Consider the following 22,075-nt stretch of genomic DNA (forward strand, 5'->3'; position numbering starts at 1 on the left):
TGAGATGTTGCATCTGAACCTCATCTTCAAACCCTCAGCTCCCCCAGTGCCCACAGGAGCCACCGCAGCTCCTCCCCTGCCCTCAGCACCAGGGGCTTTCCTCCCTCTGCGCTTCTTCACCCTCTTGCCCTGAACCCCAAAAACCAAATCACAGCTCCGCCACCACCCTGAGTCCAGCTCAGCTGGGGTTTATAATTTTTGATCTTTATTTTAACCTTAATCACTGGCATTATTTGAGTGCATTATTTGCATGTTGAGAGGGAGTAGGAGGTGCCACGACAGCGTTTTTAGGGCAGAGCTGCCCTCAGTGCTCAGCCACCCCAGCTGCCCAGAAGAATAGAGCCTGTCTGCAGCTCCTCAGCCCATCCTGCCAATTCCTGCAGGGCTTTAATAGCATTTTATCCGAAATGAAGCAAAACCCATCCTGTAGGGGAAAGCTCTGGAAGTTGCTGCCATAGGAGAAAAGGAAACTCAGCCAGAACTGGAGAGGGACCTTCGGTGTTCACACAGCTGGGGGAGGTGCTGTGGGTTTGGGCTGCAGGGATGATCCAGCACTGAGCTGGGTTCCCACTCCTCTGCTCTTGGAGGGGTTTGGAATTGGGATGGATTTGCTGGCATGCACAGCTGGCCCAGGATTTTGGCAGGATTCATCCCTGGGGAATAGCCGGCCTGAGGGGCTGGAAAGCTTCCTGGTCCCTTCTGCCACGCCTGAGCCATTGTTGGAGGGCTGGCAGCAACTCCTGGGATTAAACCACTGTGACATCTTCGGTGTCACCCCGGGGCCGGGCTGTGCCAGCACTTTACTCCTGGGTTACTCGCTGGAGGATGATTCCTTTCCACCCCTGGAGAGGGAATGGGGCAGCACAAGAGCCCTGTGGCTCCCTGACTGCAGCAGCTTTGGGAGCAGAGGGTTTTCCACTGGGTTATTCACACCCACAGGGTTCCCAAAGAGTCCCCTTGGCCATTCCCAGCAGAGGGGATGGTGTGGATTTGGGGAGACAGGAATGCTGCAGGAAGGGGCACAAACACTGTGAGGGTGGGCAGGCCCTGGCACAGGGTGCCCAGAGCAGCTGGGGCTGCCCCTGGATCCCTGGCAGTGCCCAAGGCCAGGTTGGACATTGGGGCTTGGAGCAGCCTGGGACAGTGGGAGGTGTCCCTGCCATGACAGGGGTGGGATGGGATGAACTTTAAGGTCCTTCCCACCCAACCCATTCCATGATTCCATCATAACAACTCGTGCAGGCCCAGTGCCAGCAGAGGCCCAGCTTTGTCCCTGTGTGCAGGACACAGCCCTGGGTGATTTTAGACCCACAAAACCTTTCCCACACACACCAGGACACACCTGACAATTCCCAGGTGCCCCAGGGATGTCATTCCCCACTTTGAAGGCTCCAACCCAAAATACCAGAAGGGAAAATGAGCATTAAATCTGCCCTAAGTCACATTGTCCTTTGGAAACTGCTCAAAGGGAACATTGACATCCTCCTTCCATTGACTTGCTGGGAAGAATGACCTCCACAAATTCCCATCACTTCATTCCCTCTCCAATTAACTCTGCCTATGAATCTGATTTTCCCTTACTTTGGTTTTCCTGAGCCTGGGACTGTGTTGAGGCATCTTGATCCATCTTGGTCCCAGGGACAAAGAGACGACTGTGGAAGGAGTGTCCTTCTCCAGCAGTGTGAGCTCCCATTTCCATCCTGTCCAGCTGGATTTCTCCATCTTCTCCTGGGCTCCGATCCCTGAGGGCAAAACAGGTTGGATGTGGAGGCAAGTGTGACCCATTTCAGGGGAATGGCCTTTGCCTGTTCTACTGCCAGAGAAAACAGGTCAAAAATCCCCAAATCCTAATGGAAAGAGCAGCAATTCTTGGTTGGCGGAAGCTACAATCAAATCCTTGATTTAGTAAAGTGAATTAAACAAACCTAGAGGAGAGATTTTTTGGTTCATTTCTGAAGTTAAAACAACAGAGATAAACCAGATGACACCAGAATGAAAAACAGCAAAGTAAAATTCCCTTTAAAATATCCCCTTTAAAACATTATTCCTGTCGTTTATACTTGGAATATCCTCTGAAATATTCCCTGTGCCGAGGCTCCACCGCCCTTTGCTCAATTCCCTGCTCTGTCTGCGAGTAGATTTTTATATTCTACCCCAAAAATTCCTCCTTTCGTTCCACTTCCAGTATCTGAGCCCGTGTCATTATTTCTGCTCTTTCTTAGCAGCTCCTCTGCCCCTTCCCCACCTTTGCTGTGTCTTTGCAGCTCCTCCCAGTGTCGGCTCAGTTGTGATTTTTCTGACTGTGCCAGCACAGCTCTGGGGTGTTAAACAGGCTGCCCTAAATAGCAGCTCTCAGCCTTCTGTACAGTATTTTTTCCTCTTTGCCGAGTCTTTGCTGCTTCACGTTTGGGAAAATGGGTGCTGAATTTGGGGATCTGCTGGCAGGAATCAGTATCTGCCTTCCTGTGTCTGTTTGTAACCCATTTTTAATCCATCAAACACTTTTTCCCTCCTTTTTTCTCTTCTTTGTTAAGCAAAAACACATGAGAGAAACCACTTTCCCCTTTTCCACTGGTTGGAGGAGATGTTTTATCTTTTATTAGTCACTGCGAAGATTTTTTTTCCAATCAGCATTTTTATTTTGCTTTTTAAATCGGTGAATATCTACCAGGTAAATCTTCCATTTAAGCATCTGGAGCATGACAGTAGATTTTGTGATTCCCTTATTTCTGTGATTGCCTTATTTCTGTGATTCCCTTCTATTTTTACCTTGAGTTCATTCCTGAAGGTGTCTCTTGCACAGGTGCTTCTTATTAGCAAATAAAATGATCATTTTCTGTGAGATTTGCTGCAGTAGAACAAAATGTATTAAAACCTGCATATTTATGAATATTTATTTTACATTGGGGCATTGCTGTGCAACAATGAGGCCAATTCCCCAAGGATTAACTGTGTATTCCTGGAATCACAGCTCTGGGAGCAGGAAAGGCAGAGGGATAAATCAGAGGCAGAGAATCAGAGAATTTCACACAGAATCATGGAATTGAGGTTGGAAAAGACCTTTAAGATCATCAAGCCCAACCATCAACCCAACAGCACCATGGTCACCACTAATCCGTGTCCCCAGGTGCCACAGCCACAGGTTTTTCGAGCACTTCCAGGGATGGGGATTCCACCACTGCCTTGGGCAGCCCCTTCCAATATCTGAGCACCCTTTCTATGAAGAAATTCCACCTAATATCCAATCTAAACCTCCCTGGAGCAGCTTGAGGCCGTTTCCTCTCATCCCATCCCTTGTTCCCAGGGAGAAGATGAGGACACACCAACCCCCACCTCCGATGCTTCTCACCTCGACAGGATGTTTTTATTCTTTTTAGGCCAAGGGCTGTTGACTGTTTGTCATTCCAGTTGATTTCCCAAAATTCGCTGACACGTGGCCAAAATCCTGCCCAGGATGATGTGGACGTGGATTTTGTAGAGCTGGGGAAGGAGCTGCTCCACCACATCCCTGTTTCCGTCACACCAAAGGCAGTGGGACCTGCCACAGCCCTGCCAGGACCGTGCTCTCCACCCACTCACTGACCCCAGGAATAAATGACTTGGGTTGGACGGGAATTTTCCAACAGAAGAGTTTTCCACCTGAAAACGCTGACGAGGCCCAACCGAAGAGTTCTGGGGAAAGGTTTTTATTCCGTCAGAACTCTCGGTGGAAACAAAGAAAGGCCTTGGCCAGGCCCTCAGCTGGGCCCTCAAACCCTGCCAGCTCAGCCCCCTGCCCACACAGCCCTGGCCTTCCTGGAGCTGTGGCCGCAGGATTTCCCGGCTGGTGGATGAGCCAGGGGAGCAAAGAGAGGCCGTTCCTTTAGCAACGACTTCGTAGATGAATTAAATTCATCAATTTAATGGCAAAATGTATTTACTGAAGGAGTTATTGAACCTGTTGGCACCCGATTATTTTTCTGCTCAGTTCGAGCGTCCCTCACCTTGTCCCAGAGCACAAGCCCAGGCTGGAGGTCACAGGAGGGAGAGCTGGAGGTCACCGGAGGGAGAGGCCAGAAGTGGAGGAGAAGAAGGAGGACGGGGCACAAGGGGACCTCAGATCAAGAGCCAAATTCCTGGGTACCCACAACTCCTCCAGGTTGTAAGAACAAGGCCCCAAAAGTGCCACCTCAGCAGAGCAGAGGCCTTGAGGGGGCCGTGGGGACACCAGGCACTGTCCCCTGAGCACATCTCCCAGTGGCCAAAGCTCAGCAGTGACAGCCACAAGAGCCAGCCCAGAGAATCAGCTGCTGAAACCACTGCCACTGCCTGTGCTGCTTGCTGGCAGTTAGGGGCAAAAATAGCCTCTCTCTGTGACAGGAGTGTCACCGATGCTCTCTGCACCTCCTGCCTCGCTGCAGGACCTGCCAGCAGTGTCCCAGTGCCTGTCCCCACCCCACAGGGTGCTCCTGTCCCCACATGGGGGTCTCTGGAAGTTGGAAGAGATGAGTGAGGATGGATTTCCTACTCTCCAACAGCATCATCAACTTGGAATGGTCCTATAAGGACCAGCGACTCCAGGACCAGCACCTCTCTTCTTTTCCAAGGTTTCTGTTGTTGATTAAAAAAATAAAATCCACCTGAAGGGTTTCTGAAGGATATTTTCCAAGCTATTCCTGGCTATTTTCCCTTCTCCCACCACGCTGTCCCATCCCTGACCAGCAGGGAAATGTCTGGCAACCATGAAGGCACAGAAAGCTTTGGGCCTGCCAAAACCACACCTCCAAATCTCACATTTCTCTGTGGAATTCAGGTGAATCTCTGATCCCACACAACTCCTGCTGGCCAGGGATGGGACAGCCCTGTGGGAGAAGGGAAAATAGCTTGGAAAATCTCCTTTTCCATGGGCTCAGGGAACTCCTCAGGGCTCTGAAACAGAGATCAGTGAGCCCAGAGCTGCTCTAGTCCAATTTTTGTGCTGCTGAACAAAACCTGAAAAGGATGGAAAGGTCACTTTGTCCTTGTGCTGTGTGCAGCTGATAACCAGGCATGTCCTGGTGATAGGATAGGGGTGTTGGTGATAAGGTAGGGGTCCTGGTGATAAGAGAGGCTGGGATGAGCTAGATCAGGGTGGGGGATCTGATGAGTGTCACAGGGATGATCAGAAGGGTACCCACACTTGGTCATGTTGTCTCTGTGGGTGCTCAGAAGGTGAAGTTCATCCCTTCCCTGTAGGAACCCAGAGTGCCCAGAGGATTTCTCTGCCTGTTTTTAAGGGTTCTTACTCCCCTGAACAACACTGTTTTTACCTCCAACCTTGGAAAAAATTACCAATGATCAGACAAGAGCTAGAAAATACAGTGGTGTGAATTAGGTGATAGACTACGATGTAAGATTGTCACAGGGTGAAAAATGTAGGGGTTTTGGGTTTCTCTTTGTAGTAAATAGATAAGAGTAAAAAATATCAAAATGGAGGATTGTTGTTGTTCTCTAAACCTTCTTCTCCTCCTTCTACTACTCCATGTTCTGCAGTAAAAGTAGTTTGGAATGATTGGATAGAAAATTCCGCAGTTCCTGCCCATGTTACTGAATAATTGGTAGGAAAGTGAAAATAATGTACGTTTTTAGTAACCATTGGTTAAAATATCTTTAAAAGGCTGGGGAAATCTTGATAGAGAGCCCTCACTCCTGCTTTTCTGTGCTCTATGCAGTACCTGGGTCATGCTGGTGGCTCTGTTCCTCTGATAAGACTTAATAAACAACTGTCTGGAAGCATTGAAAACCAAGGAAAAGTCTCGGTTTATCTTTGAAACTTCTTGCAAGGACTTTTAGAAAATTCTCTCCCATCAGGAGGGACTTGATTTATGGCACGGTTCTGTGTCACTTCCCTTGCAACACAGGGAGTGGAAAAGAAGAGCCTGAAAGATTTGGGTAAAACAGAGGGAGATGGATGAGTGCAGGGAAGGAGGGAAGGAAGAAAAAAGAGGATTTGGGGAAGTTTCTGGAAGAGCAGCAGCTGCCACAGAGCTCCAAGTCTGTGCTCTCCAGCTGCTGCCTTTATCAGGGTCACTGCTCTTATCCAAGCCCAGATCCCTGGGATCAGGCAGGGAAGGGGCTGGAGGTCCAGCAGGGTGTTCCACCTGCAGCAGGGAGTGGGGAGAGAGGCAGGGCTGGATAAATCCCTGCTGTGGGTGGCAGAAAGGCAACTGCAGGGCTGGAGACCCGGAGATGTTCCCACTTGAGGGGGCTGAGTCCCTCTGGAATGGCAGAGTGGGGATGATCAGGGCCTCAGTTCCAAGGAAATTCCCCTCAGGGGTGGCTGTCAGACCCTGCACATCCCAAAAGCAGGGATCACAAAGATTCTCTGAGCCCTGTGACTTCAGGTCCTGCTTGTCTCACTCCTTTTTCCCCCTTCCAGCAACTCCTGGTATTTTCCAATGCTCTGGGAACAGACAGCTTCCAACCCAAACCATCCCGAGCCCAGGCAGGATAAACCCTTTTCCTTGGTCCTCTGGCACAATCCCAAGGGATTTATGTCCTGTCTGTCGGGGTGTGGATACACACACTCAAATCCATCTCCAACAAAACCAGAAGTTTCTCCGGGAATTCTCTGGTGCTTTCTTTCCCTGTTTGAAAAAACCCAGCAGCCTCCAGCTAACCGTAAATTAATTGCAAGAAACCATTTCAGACCAGAAAACGAATTTGTTTTGAAAACAAAGCCTAAACAAAAAGTTTTGGAAGTGGCTTTCAAGTAGAAAACACATTGAGCCTTCTCTTTTCTGGCTGAAGAGCTGCTTTCTCTGGGAGGAAAACATGACAGGGAGAAGAATTCTTTCCTGTCTGCACTGAGTGACCGAACAAACGGGAACAAGGCAGGTTCTCCTCGGGTACCTGTTTTCCTCTCTGCTGGGAGGGATAATACATCCAGCGTTCAACATCCAGGACAAGTTGATGGGCTTGAGAGAGTTGGTGTCACTGGAGGCTTCAGCCTAAGCAAGGAAATTTAGGACTTGTTTTTCATCCAACCGGGCTCTGTGACTGCTTAATTCAGATGTTGATAATGTTAATTACCTGAATGCTCCCCAGAACTTTGTTTTCAGCCCAAATCCCCCCCTCACCGAGGCTTTGGACCTCTGCCCTGGCCTGAGGCTGTTTGTTTCACCCCAGGACGAGGTGCTGAGGGGGAGCTGCTCTCTGGCTTTAACTACCAGGAGATGGTGAGAGATAAATTCTTGTGTTCACTGCATCGCAGGGCTCCCACCTCCTCCTTCCTCTGCTCCCCCAGCCTTCACAGCCTCTCTGTTCTCTGCAGCTCAGCCCCCACCTCGGCCGATGCCCTGCACTGGGGGCAGGTAGGATCACAGCAGACCCAGCTGAGCAATTTTTTTTGCAAGAAAACCTGCAAAAAACCCACCAGCTCTGCAGTAAAACCAGCCCAAAAGTGGCCAGGTTGGGCAAGGAGAGCATCAGGGAGGGAAATCCTGGCCTAAAGTGGAGGGAAATCACAATTATTTTCTTGTCAGCCTGTTGGAAATGATAAGGCTTTTAAAATAAGGTTTAGTTAATTAATCATAACCAATATATTAATTACCGACAAGGTGCTATTCTTAAATTACTCTTAGCATACAGCAAAGCTCCTTTTGTGGGAACACAGCCTGGAAAAGTGACTAAAACAGTGAATTTTGTTGAGCTAACCTTGCTATGCCTCAATGAACATTCACTGCTCTGTTTGCTAAAAATGTATAAGAAGGTGAGGACATTTTGGATCGGGGGCTGTGTGGAGGCTGGGATTTTGTCAGCCCCATCCCCACCCAGAGCTGAGAACGAAGCGATTTTCTGACACTAAAAATGCAGCGTTGGAGGTTTCTGTTACCCCAGTGGGTTTGGGGGTTTTTGGCAGCCAGCCTGAAGCAGTTGCCAGAATTTCTCCAAGTTCAATGATCTGAGGCATGGGATGTTCAGAACATGGAATAGTTTATTTATAGGGTGACCAGTTTTTAAGCTTGAAAAACAACATTTCATCAGCACAGAGGGGCCAGGTGGGATCCTGGAGCTGAGGGATTGGTCCTGGAATTGTTTGGGAGCCACCTTGGAGGGCTGGGTGACACCTGCTCCGTGCTGGCCAGGGGTGCAGGGGGACAAACCAGCTCTGTCCCACTGCTCCTCCCCATCCCAGCAGCAAACCAGCTGCTCCTTGCCCTAATCCGAGGGGAAAAGGACTCGGTGGCTCCCTGTGCTGTGTCCCACCCCGTGCCAACCCCACCAGAAACGTGCACCTGGTGGTTTCCTGGGACAGGATTGTTAGTTAAGAAAAATCCAGATTTTCTGGAGCCAACACAGTTCATCCTCGGTGAGCCTGGGAGGCACAAAGCTCTGAGGTCCTGGGATAGCTTTGGAATTGGGTGGGAAGGAGCTCTAACACTGCCTGTACTCCTGGGCTGGGTGAGGCTGGAGGAGCTGGGAGGCACAGCTGGGTGTCCCTGTCTGTGGGGACACCAACGTCCCCCACGCCCTCAGTTCTGCAGCTGCTGAGGACAGAGCCAGCATTTGAGAGGTTAAAGCAAAACTTCACAAAGAGCCTTTCCAGGTCCGTGCAGGGCAGGTGGAGGAGTGGAGAAGGAATCTCAAGGAAGAGCTGCTTTGGCCTTGTCCGCTGTCTCTGGCCCGTTTTCGGGCTTGGCAGCAATGCTGTAGTAGTAGGAGCGGATGATGTTTTCCACAGCCACAAATCCTGGGCGTTCTTCCCATCTGCAAGGGCAGAGAGGAACAAATAAAGTCATCAGAGAGGATAAAAGTGACCTGATACAATGAGGGGATACACAGAGGGCTGGGGGAGAGCAGCAGCCCGGCTGTGCCAGGGCTCAGGAGGCAGCTGAGACTTTTCTGGGATGGAGAGGGTCAAAGACACGGAGCCTTGGGGATCTTCCAGGATTGGCACAGGTAGCTGGAGGGGTCTGATAGTAAATATAGGGGATATGGATAATATGGATAGGGGAATTATCATGAACCAAGGCAGGAGACACCATCTGCTTTGTGTTGTCACCATGCAGACAGCGGTGAAGGTGTCCCTGCCCATGGCAAGGGGTGGCACTGGATGGGCTTTAAGGTCCCTTCCAACCCAAATTTCCAATCCCAAGCTGGGGTTTGGTGACTCTGATGGAGCTGGGACCGTGGTGAGATCCTCACCTGTACGTCCAGCACTGCTGCATCAGGGCGTACATCTCTGCCGGGCACTGCTGGGGACAGTCCATGCGCTTGCCCTGCTCTATGAAGCTGATCACCTCGGGGCCCTTCATTTTCTGGGATGGGAGCAAGTGGGAAAGGGGTGAATGCGTTCAGAGCTGGTAGCAGGGTTAGAGGAGACAGCTTAGAGCTGGGCCTGGGGTGGAGCTTTGATCCCACACACACCCCGCACCCGGCAGAGTCACTGCTCCCATCCCAGCAGCCAGAGCTGGTGTCCCACGCTGTGGCCAGGCCACCCTGCAGATCCCATCCCACAGACCCCATCCCACCCATCCTGCAGACCCCATTCTGCAGATCCCATCCCACAGACCCCATTCCAGCCACCTTGCAGATCCCATCCTGCAGATCCCATCCCACAGACCCCATCCCAGCCATCCTGCAGATCCCATCCTGCAGATCCCATCCCACAGACCCCATCCCAGCCATCCTGCAGACCCCCTTCTGCACAGCCTCCACACTCCATCCCACCCACCCTGGTTACTCCGTCACATCAGTTCTGCTGACCCCATCCCACTCACCCTGCTGACCCATCCCATCCAGAAAAAACACCCCCCACCTTGCCCCCCCTGCCAATTCCACCCCACCCACTGTAGACCCCATCCCACCCACCCTGCAGACCCCATCCTGCCCATCCTACTCGCCCAATCCCTCCTATTCTGCCAACCCCATCCCACCCATCCTGCCCACCCCACCCTCCAGGCCCCACCCAAGCACAGGCCCAGCAGTGGATGAGAAGTGATTTTTTCTCTCTCAAGTGAGCAGAAGGATCAAAAAGAAGCTCAGCTTTGATTCAAACCCAAATCAATTCTGTTTGTTTTCTGTTTCTTCTCTCTTAAAACGAACACAAAGCTGCAGGATCCAACCTGCTTTGTGCCTTTCCCAAAGTCTCCTTTCCTGTGTGTCCAACTGTGGGAACACCCACTCAAGGGAGTAGGAACTGGAGTTCCAGAGTGTCCCTGTTGTAACTGTGACATCCATCGGTGACAGAGCCAGCTCTGCCTCACCTTGTATGGCCCTGCCTCACTTTGTAGGATTTCTACCTCACCTTGTAGGGCTCTGCCTCAGCCTGTAGGGCTCTGCCTCACCTTGTAGGGTTCCTGCTTCACTTTGTAGGGCTCTGCCTCACCTTGTAGGGTTCCTGACTCACCTTGTAGGGTTTCTGCCCGTAGCTGAAGGCCTCCCACATGGTCACACCATAGCTCCAGACGTCGCTCTTGCTGGAGAACGTGTGGAAGAGGATGCACTCCGGGGCGTACCACTTCAAGGGCCACTTCCCTGCTGTCCTGGCCTGCAGATAAGTGAGGAGGGACATTTCCAGCCTGAGGCATGGAGTGCTGGGAGCTGTGCCTGAATTCTGCTCAGTGTTTGTGTCAAACCTCACATCACTGAAAAAATCACCTAAAATGGGAATTCCAAAGCCCAGCCCAGGCCCTGCTGTCCTGTTGGGCAGGTGCTGAATGCCCACGGTGCCCCCCTCCTCCTGCCCCCACCCCCAGGGCTCACTTAAACCATGGAATCCCAGAATGGTTTGGGTTGGAGGGACCTTAAATCCCATCCCAGTCCATCCCCTGCCATGGCAGGGACACCTCCCACTGTCCCAGGCTGCTCCAAGCCCCAATGTCCAGCCTGGCCTTGGGCACTGCCAGGGATCCAGGGACAGCCCCAGCTGCTCTGGGCACCCTGTGCCAGGGCCTGCCCACCCTCCCAGGGAACAATTCCTGCCCAATCTCCCATCCAGCCCTGCCCTCTGGCACTGGGAAGCCATTCCCTGGCTCCTGGCCCTCCATGCCTTGTCCCCAGTCCCTCTGCAGCTCTCCTGGAGCCCCTTTAGGCCCTGCAAGGGGCTCGGAGCTCTCCCTGGAGCCTTCTCCTCTCCAGGTGAGCACCCCCAGCTCTCCCAGCCTGGCTCCAGAGGGGCTCCAGCCCTGTGACCAATTTAGTGGCCTTGTCTGGACTCATTCCAACAGTTCCTCATCCTTCTTGTGCTGGGGGCCCTGGAGCTGGACACAGAATTCCAGGGGGGGTCTCTCCCTCAGCTGAGCACTGCTGGGAAGATCAGCCCTGGCTCACTCTTCATCCCCTTCTCTTCTCTGGCTCCTCTCTCCCCCCTGCCCCTCACCACTCCCCTCCCCCCGGCTGCCTCTGCATCCTCCTCCTCTCCAGAGCTCTGCAAAGCCCCTTTAATGTCACAGCAGTGAGGCAGAGCCTGATGCTGTGCAGAGGGGTCCATGAGCAGCCCAGATCCTCAAGTCTCTGGGGATCTCATCCTCCCAGCCAGGAAGTTCCTGCCCCAGACCCTTTGCTGTGCTCACACCCACCTTGTAGTAGCTGTCATTGGCTCCCAGAGCCTTGGAGAGCCCGAAGTCACTGATCTTGGCGTAGTGCTGGTTGACCAGCAGGACATTCCTGGCCGCCAGGTCCCTGTGGACAAAGTTCTTTTCCTCCAGGTACTTCATCCCCATGGACACCTGGTGCATCAGCTCCACGATGTTGCTCATTGTAATCTCATCCCTGGGGAAGGTGGAAGGAGAATTCAGCAATAAAGGACCTGTTGTGGTCCCCTCTGACTTTTCCAGCTGCAAGGGAGAATGAACACGGAGATCTCTGCTCCAGAAGCATCAGCCCCTGGTCCCTCATATGAAAAGATTTCTCCTCCTGCTCTTTTCAACTTTCCTGCTCCTACAAGGGTGGAGGAGGAGTTCCCTGCTCCTACAGGGGTGAGCTTTTGAAGTAGATTTTGAGCAGAAACACAGAAGATCAGCCACATTTCATCCAACACTCACTTCTTGGAAGCCAAGAACCTGTTGAGAGGCCCTCCAGAAGCCATCTCCATCACGAGCATCAGCGACTCGGCCTCACACACCCCGATCATGCGCACGATGTAGGGGTTGTCCAGCTGGTGCATGATCTGTGCTTCCTTCATCATCTCATCCTTCACTGTCCTCTCGTTGTTGCTCTTCAGCACCTTGATGGCCACGTCAATCTGCTTCCTGCACAGGGGAACAGCCGTGGGATGGGCTGAGCACAGCTGGATTCAGCGGTCACAGCCAGTGGTGCCATGAAGATTTTTTTGCCTTTTCTTTTATACCCCTGTTACACCTTTTTACAACTTCTGTATTCTTAGTGCTTTTTGCCTATATTCTTGGACTTGTTTGTCAAGCGGAGAGACTAAACATTTTAGAAGCTTCGTAGCTAGGGATCAGTGTGTCCCAGACCCCAAGGTCCTCTCCAGAACACATTCTGTAAACCAAGATAGAACCATCCAGGGGAAGGCTCCTTGGGGAGCAGGGCTCACTTGAGCCTCTCATTTGGGAATTTTTGATAGATATGCTAATTAGTAACACCTATAATGTTATACCCAATCTTTGGGGGAGAGACTTGGCGGGGTGCATTTCGATGCACATGACCTGGACGTGTGCACCTAAGGATCCTTAAAATAAATACCAAGGTAAAATCCCTTTTCCCCTTCTGTGTATGACTCTTGATTTTAAGACCAGGAAAAGCCATCACCAGGAATGGAAATCCCTTCTCGTGTGACACCATTTGACCTCTCAACATCCTATTCTGGCAGAGCCCTGCGCCATTCTGGTGTCCCAGAATGGAGAGAAAAGGTCACCTCACCCTTGTGGGTGTAGGCCAGAAGTTGCCATCCCTGATCTGGAGACACCTCCCCTCCCACACTGCGATCTAGGTCCTCAGTGCCACTTTTCCAGGAGGAAACTGAGGCACAAGTAGGTAAAGACCATCACAGACAACCAGCAACAGAGCCAAGGGTGGCACAACTCCTCAGTGTCACTGCTTTGGCCTGACACGGACAGAGGTGGCCTCAGGAACGTGGAGTTGTTCCTCGGAGCCCAGCAAGTCCCTTTGGAAGTGGCAGCTGCGTGCCTGGGGGTGTGGTGCAGGTTACCCAGGGTACTGCAGCAGTCAGTGAAAATCCATGGAAAGCCACAGAATCACAGCATCATATCATAGTATCATGGGATTGATAAGGTTGGAAAAGATCCCCAGGATCATCAAGTCCAACCCCTGCTCGAACACCACCATCCCCACTGAACCCCACCACAAAATCTGCTCGTTTTCTGAACGCTTCTAGGGGCAGTGCCTCCACCATCACATCCATCATCCCTGACCTTCCAGATCATTTCTCATCCACTACATTGTCACTTTGGGGCCCATCTAGTGACAAACAGGACAGCTGGGGACACCTCGAGGCCAGCCCGGGTGCCTCTCCTCCCCCTTCCCCAGCACCCTCACTCACTTCCTCATTTTGTAAACTCCCTTCTTGACGCAGCCAAAGTTTCCTGCCCCCAGCTCCACCTCATCGATCATCAGGTGGTCCCTCTTCAGGAACAGCTTCTTGTCCTTGAGTTCCTCGGGGTCACTGTAGGGGCTCTCGTAGACGCTGGTGTCCATGGGCAGCAGGCGGGATTTTCCTGCCCCTTCCCAAGAGGAACACTTGGTTAGAAAATGGCCCTTCCCCATCCCACTCTCCCTCACGGATTGGGAAGGGTTTCTCTGCTCTTTTGGCCAATTCACCTTCGCCTCCAGCATTTCTCATCCCTCCTGGGCATCTCCCTTCCTTTCACAACCCAGGGCCTCTCCCAGTTCTGGTTGCTGAAGGAGCTGGGATGGGGAGAGGGGCCTGAGCATTCCCACTCCACATCTCCTGGAGGATCACTGAGCATTCCCACTCCACATACCCACCCTGCCAGCCCCAGCCAGGGCTTTACCCCACTGAAATACAGATGGATACGCTTAGTATTGAGTGGGAAATGGGGATAAGACAGAGCTTCATTTCCTGGGTAAGGCAAGGAATGGGGGTAGGGCTTGATTTCCTAGGACCCCGGTGTGGGCTCAGGACCCCGAAATGTCTGGGATGCTCCTGGGTGCTTTTGTAAGAAAGGGGATTCGTAGCAGGGCTCCAGGGAGCCCCCGGGCTCCTGGGACATGCCCGGTCCTGTCCCCTGTGAGGAGGAGGGGGCTCTGGAGATGCTCACCCACAGGCTCTGGGGTGTATCCGTCTGCATTGAGAGAGCCCAGGTTTCTCTGGAAAAGAAATGAGGAGAAAGTGGATAAAGGAGAAATCGCTTCCGTTGGAAATGGAGGGGAAGGGGACAGAGAAATTACACCCCAACACAGCCCCAGCTGGTGACCCCGCTGAAAGGCCCTGAGCTGCGGTCTGGAGCCAACATTCCTGTTCCAGTCAGCTCCCGCAGGGCAGGGCACAGCAGGGATCCGGCCCTGGGGGCACCCAGGGACCCTGAGCACAGCAGCCTCCTCCTGGGAGCTCTCTGTCCCCTCAGCTTCCCCCATCCCAGGCAGGACTCCGCAGTTCGCAGAGAGCCGGGAAGGGAAGGGAAGCCTGGAGGCAGCTCAGCCCACACCCAGCACGGCAAGAGCGGCCTTGTGAGCACACAGCGACAGTGTGCAGCCACTGTCCCCAGAGCAGAGAGCCACAGGGTGGCACAGCTTGGAATACCAGGGTCACAGAATCCCAGAATATCCTGAGCTGGAAGGGACCCTCAGGGATCATCAGTGCAGCCCCTGGCCCTGCACAGACACCCCAACAACCCCAGCCTGGGCATCCCTGAGAGCGCTGTCCAAACGCTCCTGCAGCTCTGGCAGCCTCGGGGCCGGGCCCATTCCCTGGGGAGCCTGGGCAGTGCCCAGCAGCCTGGAGGCCACTGTGGGTTGTGAAAGCACCCTGAGGTGCTGGGTGAGCCCCTAGGCCTCACTCAGCCCCCGCTGGGATCCCCAGACCCGCTGGTTTCAGCACAGCTCAGCACTCGGGGACTGAGCGCAGACATTCCCCAGGGCAGAGGGAGCACAAAGCCCTGGCCAGGGGCCAGCGGGAGCAGCAGGGCTGAGCATTCCCAGAATCCCAGCACGGCTTCCTCGCTCCTGCCTGGCGAGCAGGGCAGGGATGGAGCTCCCCAAGGACAGGCCCACATGTTGCAAGGAGTTCAGGATGAATGGAAACCCTTCTCAGCTCTCTCTGTGCCCAGCTATTCCCCATCCCCATCCAAGCTGGAAAGGGAACAACGTCCCAGCTGGGCTTCATATCCAGTGCAGCTCCTGAGCTCTTAGACAAAAGCAGGGTTTGAAGAGAAGGGTTTGATCAGCCAAGCTTGAAATGCAGCAACATTAAAACCACTGAGGTCCCAATAAAACAGAGCCTCCCCCAAACTTACGCTCACGGAGGGGTGGGTGGGTGGAGCTGGTGCTGCAGAGGCTGCAAATCAGGAGAGAGGATTTGTTATCAGGAGTTTGTTATCAAGAGTTTGCCCCAAGCAGGGTCCGAGCAGGGGCCAGTCCTTGAAGGTGCCTGGGTCTGATCACAGCCCCTCCACCCCCCAAAGGAAAGTTTCCACAGCTTTAGCCTAGAAAGGTGTGGAAACGTGTCTGGATGTGGCTGTTATTCCCAAATTTTCTCAGGGAAAGTGCCACCACTGGGGCAGAGACCGGCTGAGCTGTGCCCCAGGACAGGGCAGGCTCTGAAGTGACATTTGTGACACGTGGACCCAAAGTGCCCGCTGGTTTTGAGTGTTCAGAGAGCCAGCAGAGCCCAGCCTTCCAGGACACGGATTTTCTTGCTGCCTAAAAATCAGGTCACGCTCAGAACCTGTCTGTGGGGCACCAAATCCCTTTGGCCGCTGACTCCCCCCACCTGCTCCTGCTCTCAGGCCTGGGCAGTGACACCACCACGGGACACTGGCCCAGTTTGCCAGAGGAGCAGAGCCCTCACTGCCCCCTCCCCAGCAAGGCTGGGCACAGGAAGGGAAATTTGGGCGGACACTGCTCCAGCTGGCACCCGTGGGTGGCAAACCGAGGCCAGGGGTGGCACTGAGAGGTGTCAGCTCACCTGGCATGTTGGGGTTGGGGCAGGCTTCCCTCAGGTAGAAAATCAGCCCGTCTGGTTTGAGTTTTAAGTACTCCACCAACTGGGAAAGGGGTGGGAGGAAAAAGAGATTATTGTGAGGAGAAAATCATCTCTTTTTTTTACTATTGAAGGCAACTTTTGTGGCTTAGGGCAATGATTCCTCTCAGATTTATGGCAGGCAGGGACCAGACTGCTTCTGTCCTCTGTGCACTCAGGGACATCCCAGGGTGTGATTGCAGCCCTGGATATATCTGCCAGAGCTGGGAAGAACTTGGGAAATTCGATAAGGCCCAAAGAAAGACAAATTCTCCAGCACGAGTAGGGCATGTTCAGTGCAATGTTATTGCTGTCCCAGCCAGGAAGGGTTTTAGGCCCTGGTGTGTGGGATAAATCCTGAGAGAAACTCATCCTTTCCCAGAGGAACTCCAGGGTTTGTTCCGTGGATCCCAGGCAGTTTTTCACGGCAGCACCACTGGATCCAGGCTTGACTGAGGCTGGGCACAACCAGCCCAGCCCTGGGACCAGACCCCAGGGACACCAGGCTTTCCCTTCCCCTCCTGGCTGGCTCAGATTTCAGCTGCAATCGGGAGCCTGGCACGGTTCTGTTGCCATAAAAACGCCCCAAAAATCTTTGTTTTCAATAAGATTCCGAGTGAAAACAGCCCTGGGAATTCAGAAAATTCAGCAAAATGGGGTTACTGTCCCTCAGACAGCCCTGGCCAGGAGGGAGTTCCGGCATTCACTCCCTGGATAATTTTAATTCATGGTTTAACTTTAAAATTAATTGTTTTAATTAATTAATCCCAACCAATAGAAGTATTAATTACAAATAGTGTGTTATTCTTCAATTACTCTCAGCCAGCATGGAGCAAGGTTGTCATGAGCTACTTCTGCAGGAGCACAGCTTGGGAAAATTACTGGAATTTGAAGTTTTGGTAAACTAACGCTGATCTACTCCAATGAACAAAGCCTGGGAGGGGAAGATGGATTGAGGCTGGACATCTGGAACGCAGAATTTATGGACCACAAGGAGACTTTGGAGGAACCAGAAGAAAAAAAAGAGACTGAAAAAGGTTCAGTTCAGGCATTGGAAAGTTCCTGCTGGAGAAAAAAAAGACTAAAAAGATATAAAAATATGGTCTAATTAGCAGAAAAGCAGAGACATTAATAACCAAATAGAGGATAGAACAATAACTAATGAAAGAGAATTAGCACAGAATCACGGAATATTCTGAGTTGGAAGGGGCCCATGGGGATCAACTGTGATGATTATTAATTATTAATGGGGATCAAACCCACAACCTTGGTGTTATGATGGCATTTAGAACCACTGAACATGAATTTCTTTGTTCATATAAATAAGTATAAACATATAAATGTACAAATAAATGACAAAAGGTTTGGATCGGGGTCTGCGTGGAGGCCAGAATTTCGTCGGCCACACACACACAAACCCTGGCCAGGAATAAAATAATTCCTGACTTGCTGACACTAAAAAGATGGTGTTAGAGGGGTTTATTTATCCTGATGGTTTTGAGGGATCTGATAACACTTCAAAGCAAGGGAAAGGTGCCTCAGTTTCCAAGCACACCCAGCTCGGTACCTGCCAGAGCGTGTCGAACTTGGTGCCCTCAGGAATGGAATATTTCCCGGATTTATCGTGATCCACCCGGTAGTGATACACGGTCTTGCCATAGACGAGGGACAGGGCATAGGCACGGTTCTCCTTCTTTTCTCTCAGCCTGGCAGGAAGGAAAATTATTAATGAATTGTTAAAAGCAGCTCTTGGTTTTACGCTGAGGAGTGTCACGGTGTCAGTGGTGGGTGGGCAGAGGTGTCCTTGTATAAAATGCATCAATTCTATATGTTCCAGTCCAAAATAGAATGCAGGAGCCTGCCTGGAGCTATTTTTAAATTTAAATAACAGACCTGATCCAGTACCTGCTACCTCAGGTAAAAAAAAACCCTCCATTAAGGCAAAAACCCCCAGAGAGGCCTAAACTCCACTCCAAAGATCAAGGAAGATCTGAGCAAAAGTTTAAGGCCGGGTTCATTGGAATTGTCACCATCTCAAAACCCTCTGAAGAGGCTGAGGAGGGATCTTCACCTGCAGGCTCTGCCGGTCTCCTGCACCCTCTCCAGCTGATTCCAGCCCTGCTCTGAAGAGGCTGAGGAGGGACCCTTCACCTCCAGGTTTTTGCCCTTCTCATAGAACCAGAGAATCTCAAAATTGTTTGGGTTGGAGAAGACCTTCAAGAACACCCAGTGTTCCAGTTCCTTCCACTGTCCCAGGCTGCTCCGAGCCCCGTCCACTGGGGCTCTGGGCACTGCCAGGGATCCAGGGGCAGCCCCAGCTGCTCTGGGCACCCTGTGCCAGGGCCTGCCCACCCTCCCAGGGAACAATTCCTTCCCAATATCCCATCTAACCCTACTCTTAGTTTCAACCCATTCCCCCTTGTCCTATCACTCCAGCTCCTGAAGAGCTGTTCTCCAGCTAATTCTTTCTTTCCGTAACTCATCCAGGAGATAATTAAATTAAATTAAGGCTGTCTCACCTGGGCAGAGATGCAGAACAAAACTTTCTCCTTTGTTTTCTGGGCCTTACATTGCCAGTGTGTCAGTGTTTAATACCTTCCCCCACTGAACCCTCCATCCCTCATCATCCTGTGCAGCAACGACCACACTTCACAGAGAGATTTAAATGTGAGAAACAAATGAAACTCCAGATTGGCTCTTCATGGAGGGCAGACAATGGACAAGAACATATTTGGGGCTCAGCCCATCTTTGAAACATCTGTAACCACTCTGAGCACCTGCAGCTAATCCTCCTCTGCCGTGTGAAACCAGTAACAGCAGGGCAGTGGGGGTGGGAAATGGTAAAAAATCCAGGGATCCCAAATCTTCCAGGGGTTTGGATACTCACAGGAATTTCCCATCAGGCTGTGCCCCCGAGTAGAGCCTCCGTTCCGCTTCCTCCCGGCTGATGTTGCCGTGGTACCAGGGCATCCTCTCATGGGCTGTGGTGGCCACCAGCTTCTCCACCTGTGGAGCCTGGCTGATGATGGCCTGTTCCAGGGCATCCCCCTGGGAAAGAGCAGGAAAAGAGACGTCCCTTCATCCTGCTGCACTGCTGATGGCTTCAGCACAGCTCGTGTGGGGCAGACAGGAAACTTGGAAGGTCTCGTAATTAAAGGGCCTTGAATCCAGCCTTGATTCCAGCTGAAGCCCTTTGACTTTGGAGAGGGAAGAGAGAAGGCACCACATTCATGTGAGGAAGATTCATGTCAGGCTTGTGGGGTGTCCTTCAGCCTCATGTTCCTAGTCGGTCCAAGTTGGATCTGAGCCACCACTGTGTCCTGGCAGCCCAAAGGGCCTCCATGTCCTGGGGGGCACCAGGCCAGGGAGGGATTGTCCCGCTCTGCTCTGCACTGGGGCAGCCTCACCTCCAGTGCTGGGGGCACTCTGGGCACCACAAGATCAGAAGGGTCCAAAGCTGTTGGAGAGTGTCCAAAGGAGGGACACGGAGCTGGGGAAGGGTCTGAGGAGCGGCTGAGGGCACTTGGCTCGTTCAGCTGCAGCAGAGGAGACTGAGGGGAGGCTCCTGGGGGCTGCAGCTCCTCCCGAGGGGAGGCGGAGGGGCAGGGGCTGAGCTCTGCTCTGGGACAGGGACAGGAGCCCAGGGAACGGCTGGAGCTGGGTCAGGGCTGGGCATGGAGCTCAGGGAAAGGTTCTTCCCCCCGAGGCTGCTGGGCACTGCCCAGGCTCCCCAGGGAATGGGCCCGGCCCCGAGGCTGCCAGAGCTGCAGGGGCGGTTGGGCAGCGCCCCTGGGGTTGTTGGGGTGTCTGTGCAGGGCCAGGGGCTGGACTGGATGATCCCTGAGGGTCCCTTCCAGCTCAGGATATTCCATGGCTCCATGCTTTTCTTTAGAGCAGAACCTTTCTGGTGCCCCTGCCCTCCTGGCTGCTCACTACCCACAGACACCAGGACTTGGCAAGATCGGTGCAGTCTGGAAATCACGAGGGAGAGACCCTGAGTTCCTTTCCCCGGGCTCACTCCGGTGTTAAACCGTTACTGTCCCTTTGCCAGGAGGTGGCGATGTCCTTTGTGTTATCTGCAGGTGGCCACAGATCTGCTCTGGGGGAAACCCTACAGAATCCCCGGTTCTGGGAGAGAATTCTGCTACAAAATGCCTCATTTTAGCCCAGAACACCTCATTGCGCTATAGAAACCCTATAGAACACCTCGTTCACCCTATAAAATACCTCATTCTGTCAAACACATTTGGTGTAAATAGGCCGAATTTAGAGAGCTTCTGCAGAAAGGCTCCATAAGGACAATGCCTGAGCCATATTTCTCTGAGGACTTCAAACAAAATATAGAATCCCAGAATGATTCAGGTTAGAAAAGCTCTCCAAGGTCATCGAGTCCAAGCTGTGCCCCATCCCCACCCTGTCACCAGCCCAGAGCACTGAGTGCCACATCCAGGCCTTCCTTGGGCACCTCCAGGGATGGGCACTCCGAACTTCCCTGGGCAGCCCTCTCCAACGAAACAACAAAATGACCACTGGAAGTGTCTGAGGAGCCAAGGTGGTACAGGCAGAAAGAAGGGACTTCCATGGCTTCCAGTGGGGTCATTTAGAGTTTTGATTTATGCATCTATTGTAGATATCCCAGTCTGCAGTAAAACACAGGAACCTGGTTGTGGCTATTTTTAAATTTAAATAACACACAGGCCTGATCCAGTACCCCCCACCTCGCTCTCATGGGTGAAACCTTCACTGGCCAAAAAAAACCCTCCAGAGAGGCAAAAAATGCACTCCAAAGAGTGGCAAAGACCTGAGCAGAAGTCTAAGTCTGATTTTATTTCATCTTCAGCACAAGGCTTGGAGGCACAGGTGCCTCACATGAGAGCTATTCCCAGAAATCAGAATATTCTGAGTTGGAAGGGACCCATAAGGATCATCAAGTCCAATTCTTAAGAAAATGGCCCATATGGGGATGGAAGCCACAACCTTGGCATTACTAGCACCAGGATTGGGATGGATCTGCCATGGAGAATCTGCCACCATCAGTGCCAGGGACATGTCCATGGCATGGGGGTCATGTCTTTATGTGCCTCTGGAGCTCCATGGTTGGGGTTTGGGATGGGTTTGTTGGAGATTGGGATGGGTTTGTTGGGATTTGGGATGGGTTTGTTGGGGTTTGGGATGGGCTTGTTTAGTTCTGGAATGAGTCACTGGGTCTTGGGATGAGTTGGTTTAGTTCTGGGATGGGTTTGTTGAGGTTTGGGACAGGCTGTTGCAGTTTGGGATGGGGTTGCTGGGGTTTGGGATGGGTTTGTTGGGGTTTGAAGTTGGCTGTTAAGTTTTGGGATCAGAGCTCTGGTCTAAGGCAGGGAGCATCCCATGCCTGCAGAGGAGAAGGACGCCTGGGGGAAGGCTTGCAAAGTGAGCTCCAGCTGTTCCAAGGACGGGTCTGAAGGCTTGGGAAGATGTTTGGACCAGTTTCTGAAGAAGAAACTGGGAAAGAGCAGGATTCAGACCCCTCTCAGTGCCGGCACCCTGCAAGGAGAGGGACCTTGCTCTGCCGTGCCACAAGCGGGACACATCAGTGCCAGAGAGGTCACGGCTTCCCACCCCAACCCTGGAAAGGCCCAGTACCTCCAGTTTCCAGGTCTGCCGCACGTATTCCCGCACCATGTTGTCCCTCATGCTGTCAAAGACGCCGGGCTGGGGCTCCACCCCGCTGGGCCGGTTGCAGGGCTTGCGCAGGGGGCAGCAGAGCCCGTCGGCGTCCTTGGAGTAGAACTCGCAGAGCTCCTCGGGGCCGCAGTGGGCCTTGCCCCCCAGGATGGCGTAGGTGCCGTTGAGCTGGCGCTCGATGGGGTAGTGGTAGAACTGCAGGTTGCACACCATGGACAGCACGTAGCCGCCCAGGCTGCGCAGGCACTGCAGCAGCAGGAACAGCCC

At 52.6% G+C, this 22,075-nt stretch overlaps 1 protein-coding gene across 1 annotated transcript in view; it reads right to left on the reverse strand.

Annotated features, from left to right (window-relative positions):
- Nucleotides 1-7,936: 7,936 nt before the first annotated feature.
- The window catches only part of LOC103622100 (tyrosine-protein kinase ZAP-70), a 33,502-nt gene continuing 19,363 nt past the window's right edge, over nt 7,937-22,075 (reverse strand). Inside the window, exons 4-15 of the mRNA XM_017743889.1 lie at nt 21,767-21,997; nt 19,029-19,189; nt 17,709-17,847; nt 16,088-16,166; nt 15,417-15,457; nt 14,223-14,271; nt 13,484-13,664; nt 12,006-12,212; nt 11,541-11,733; nt 10,370-10,510; nt 9,166-9,278; nt 7,937-8,727 (exon numbers count right to left, since the gene is read on the reverse strand). Coding sequence (XP_017599378.1) covers nt 8,604-8,727; nt 9,166-9,278; nt 10,370-10,510; nt 11,541-11,733; nt 12,006-12,212; nt 13,484-13,664; nt 14,223-14,271; nt 15,417-15,457; nt 16,088-16,166; nt 17,709-17,847; nt 19,029-19,189; nt 21,767-21,997 — 1,659 coding nt within the window. The 3' untranslated portion in view covers nt 7,937-8,603. The remainder of the gene's footprint in view (nt 8,728-9,165; nt 9,279-10,369; nt 10,511-11,540; nt 11,734-12,005; nt 12,213-13,483; nt 13,665-14,222; nt 14,272-15,416; nt 15,458-16,087; nt 16,167-17,708; nt 17,848-19,028; nt 19,190-21,766; nt 21,998-22,075) is intronic.

Source organism: Corvus brachyrhynchos, unplaced genomic scaffold, assembly GCF_000691975.1.
Source record: "Corvus brachyrhynchos isolate BGI_N302 unplaced genomic scaffold, ASM69197v1 scaffold219, whole genome shotgun sequence".
NCBI lineage: Eukaryota > Metazoa > Chordata > Aves > Passeriformes > Corvidae > Corvus > Corvus brachyrhynchos.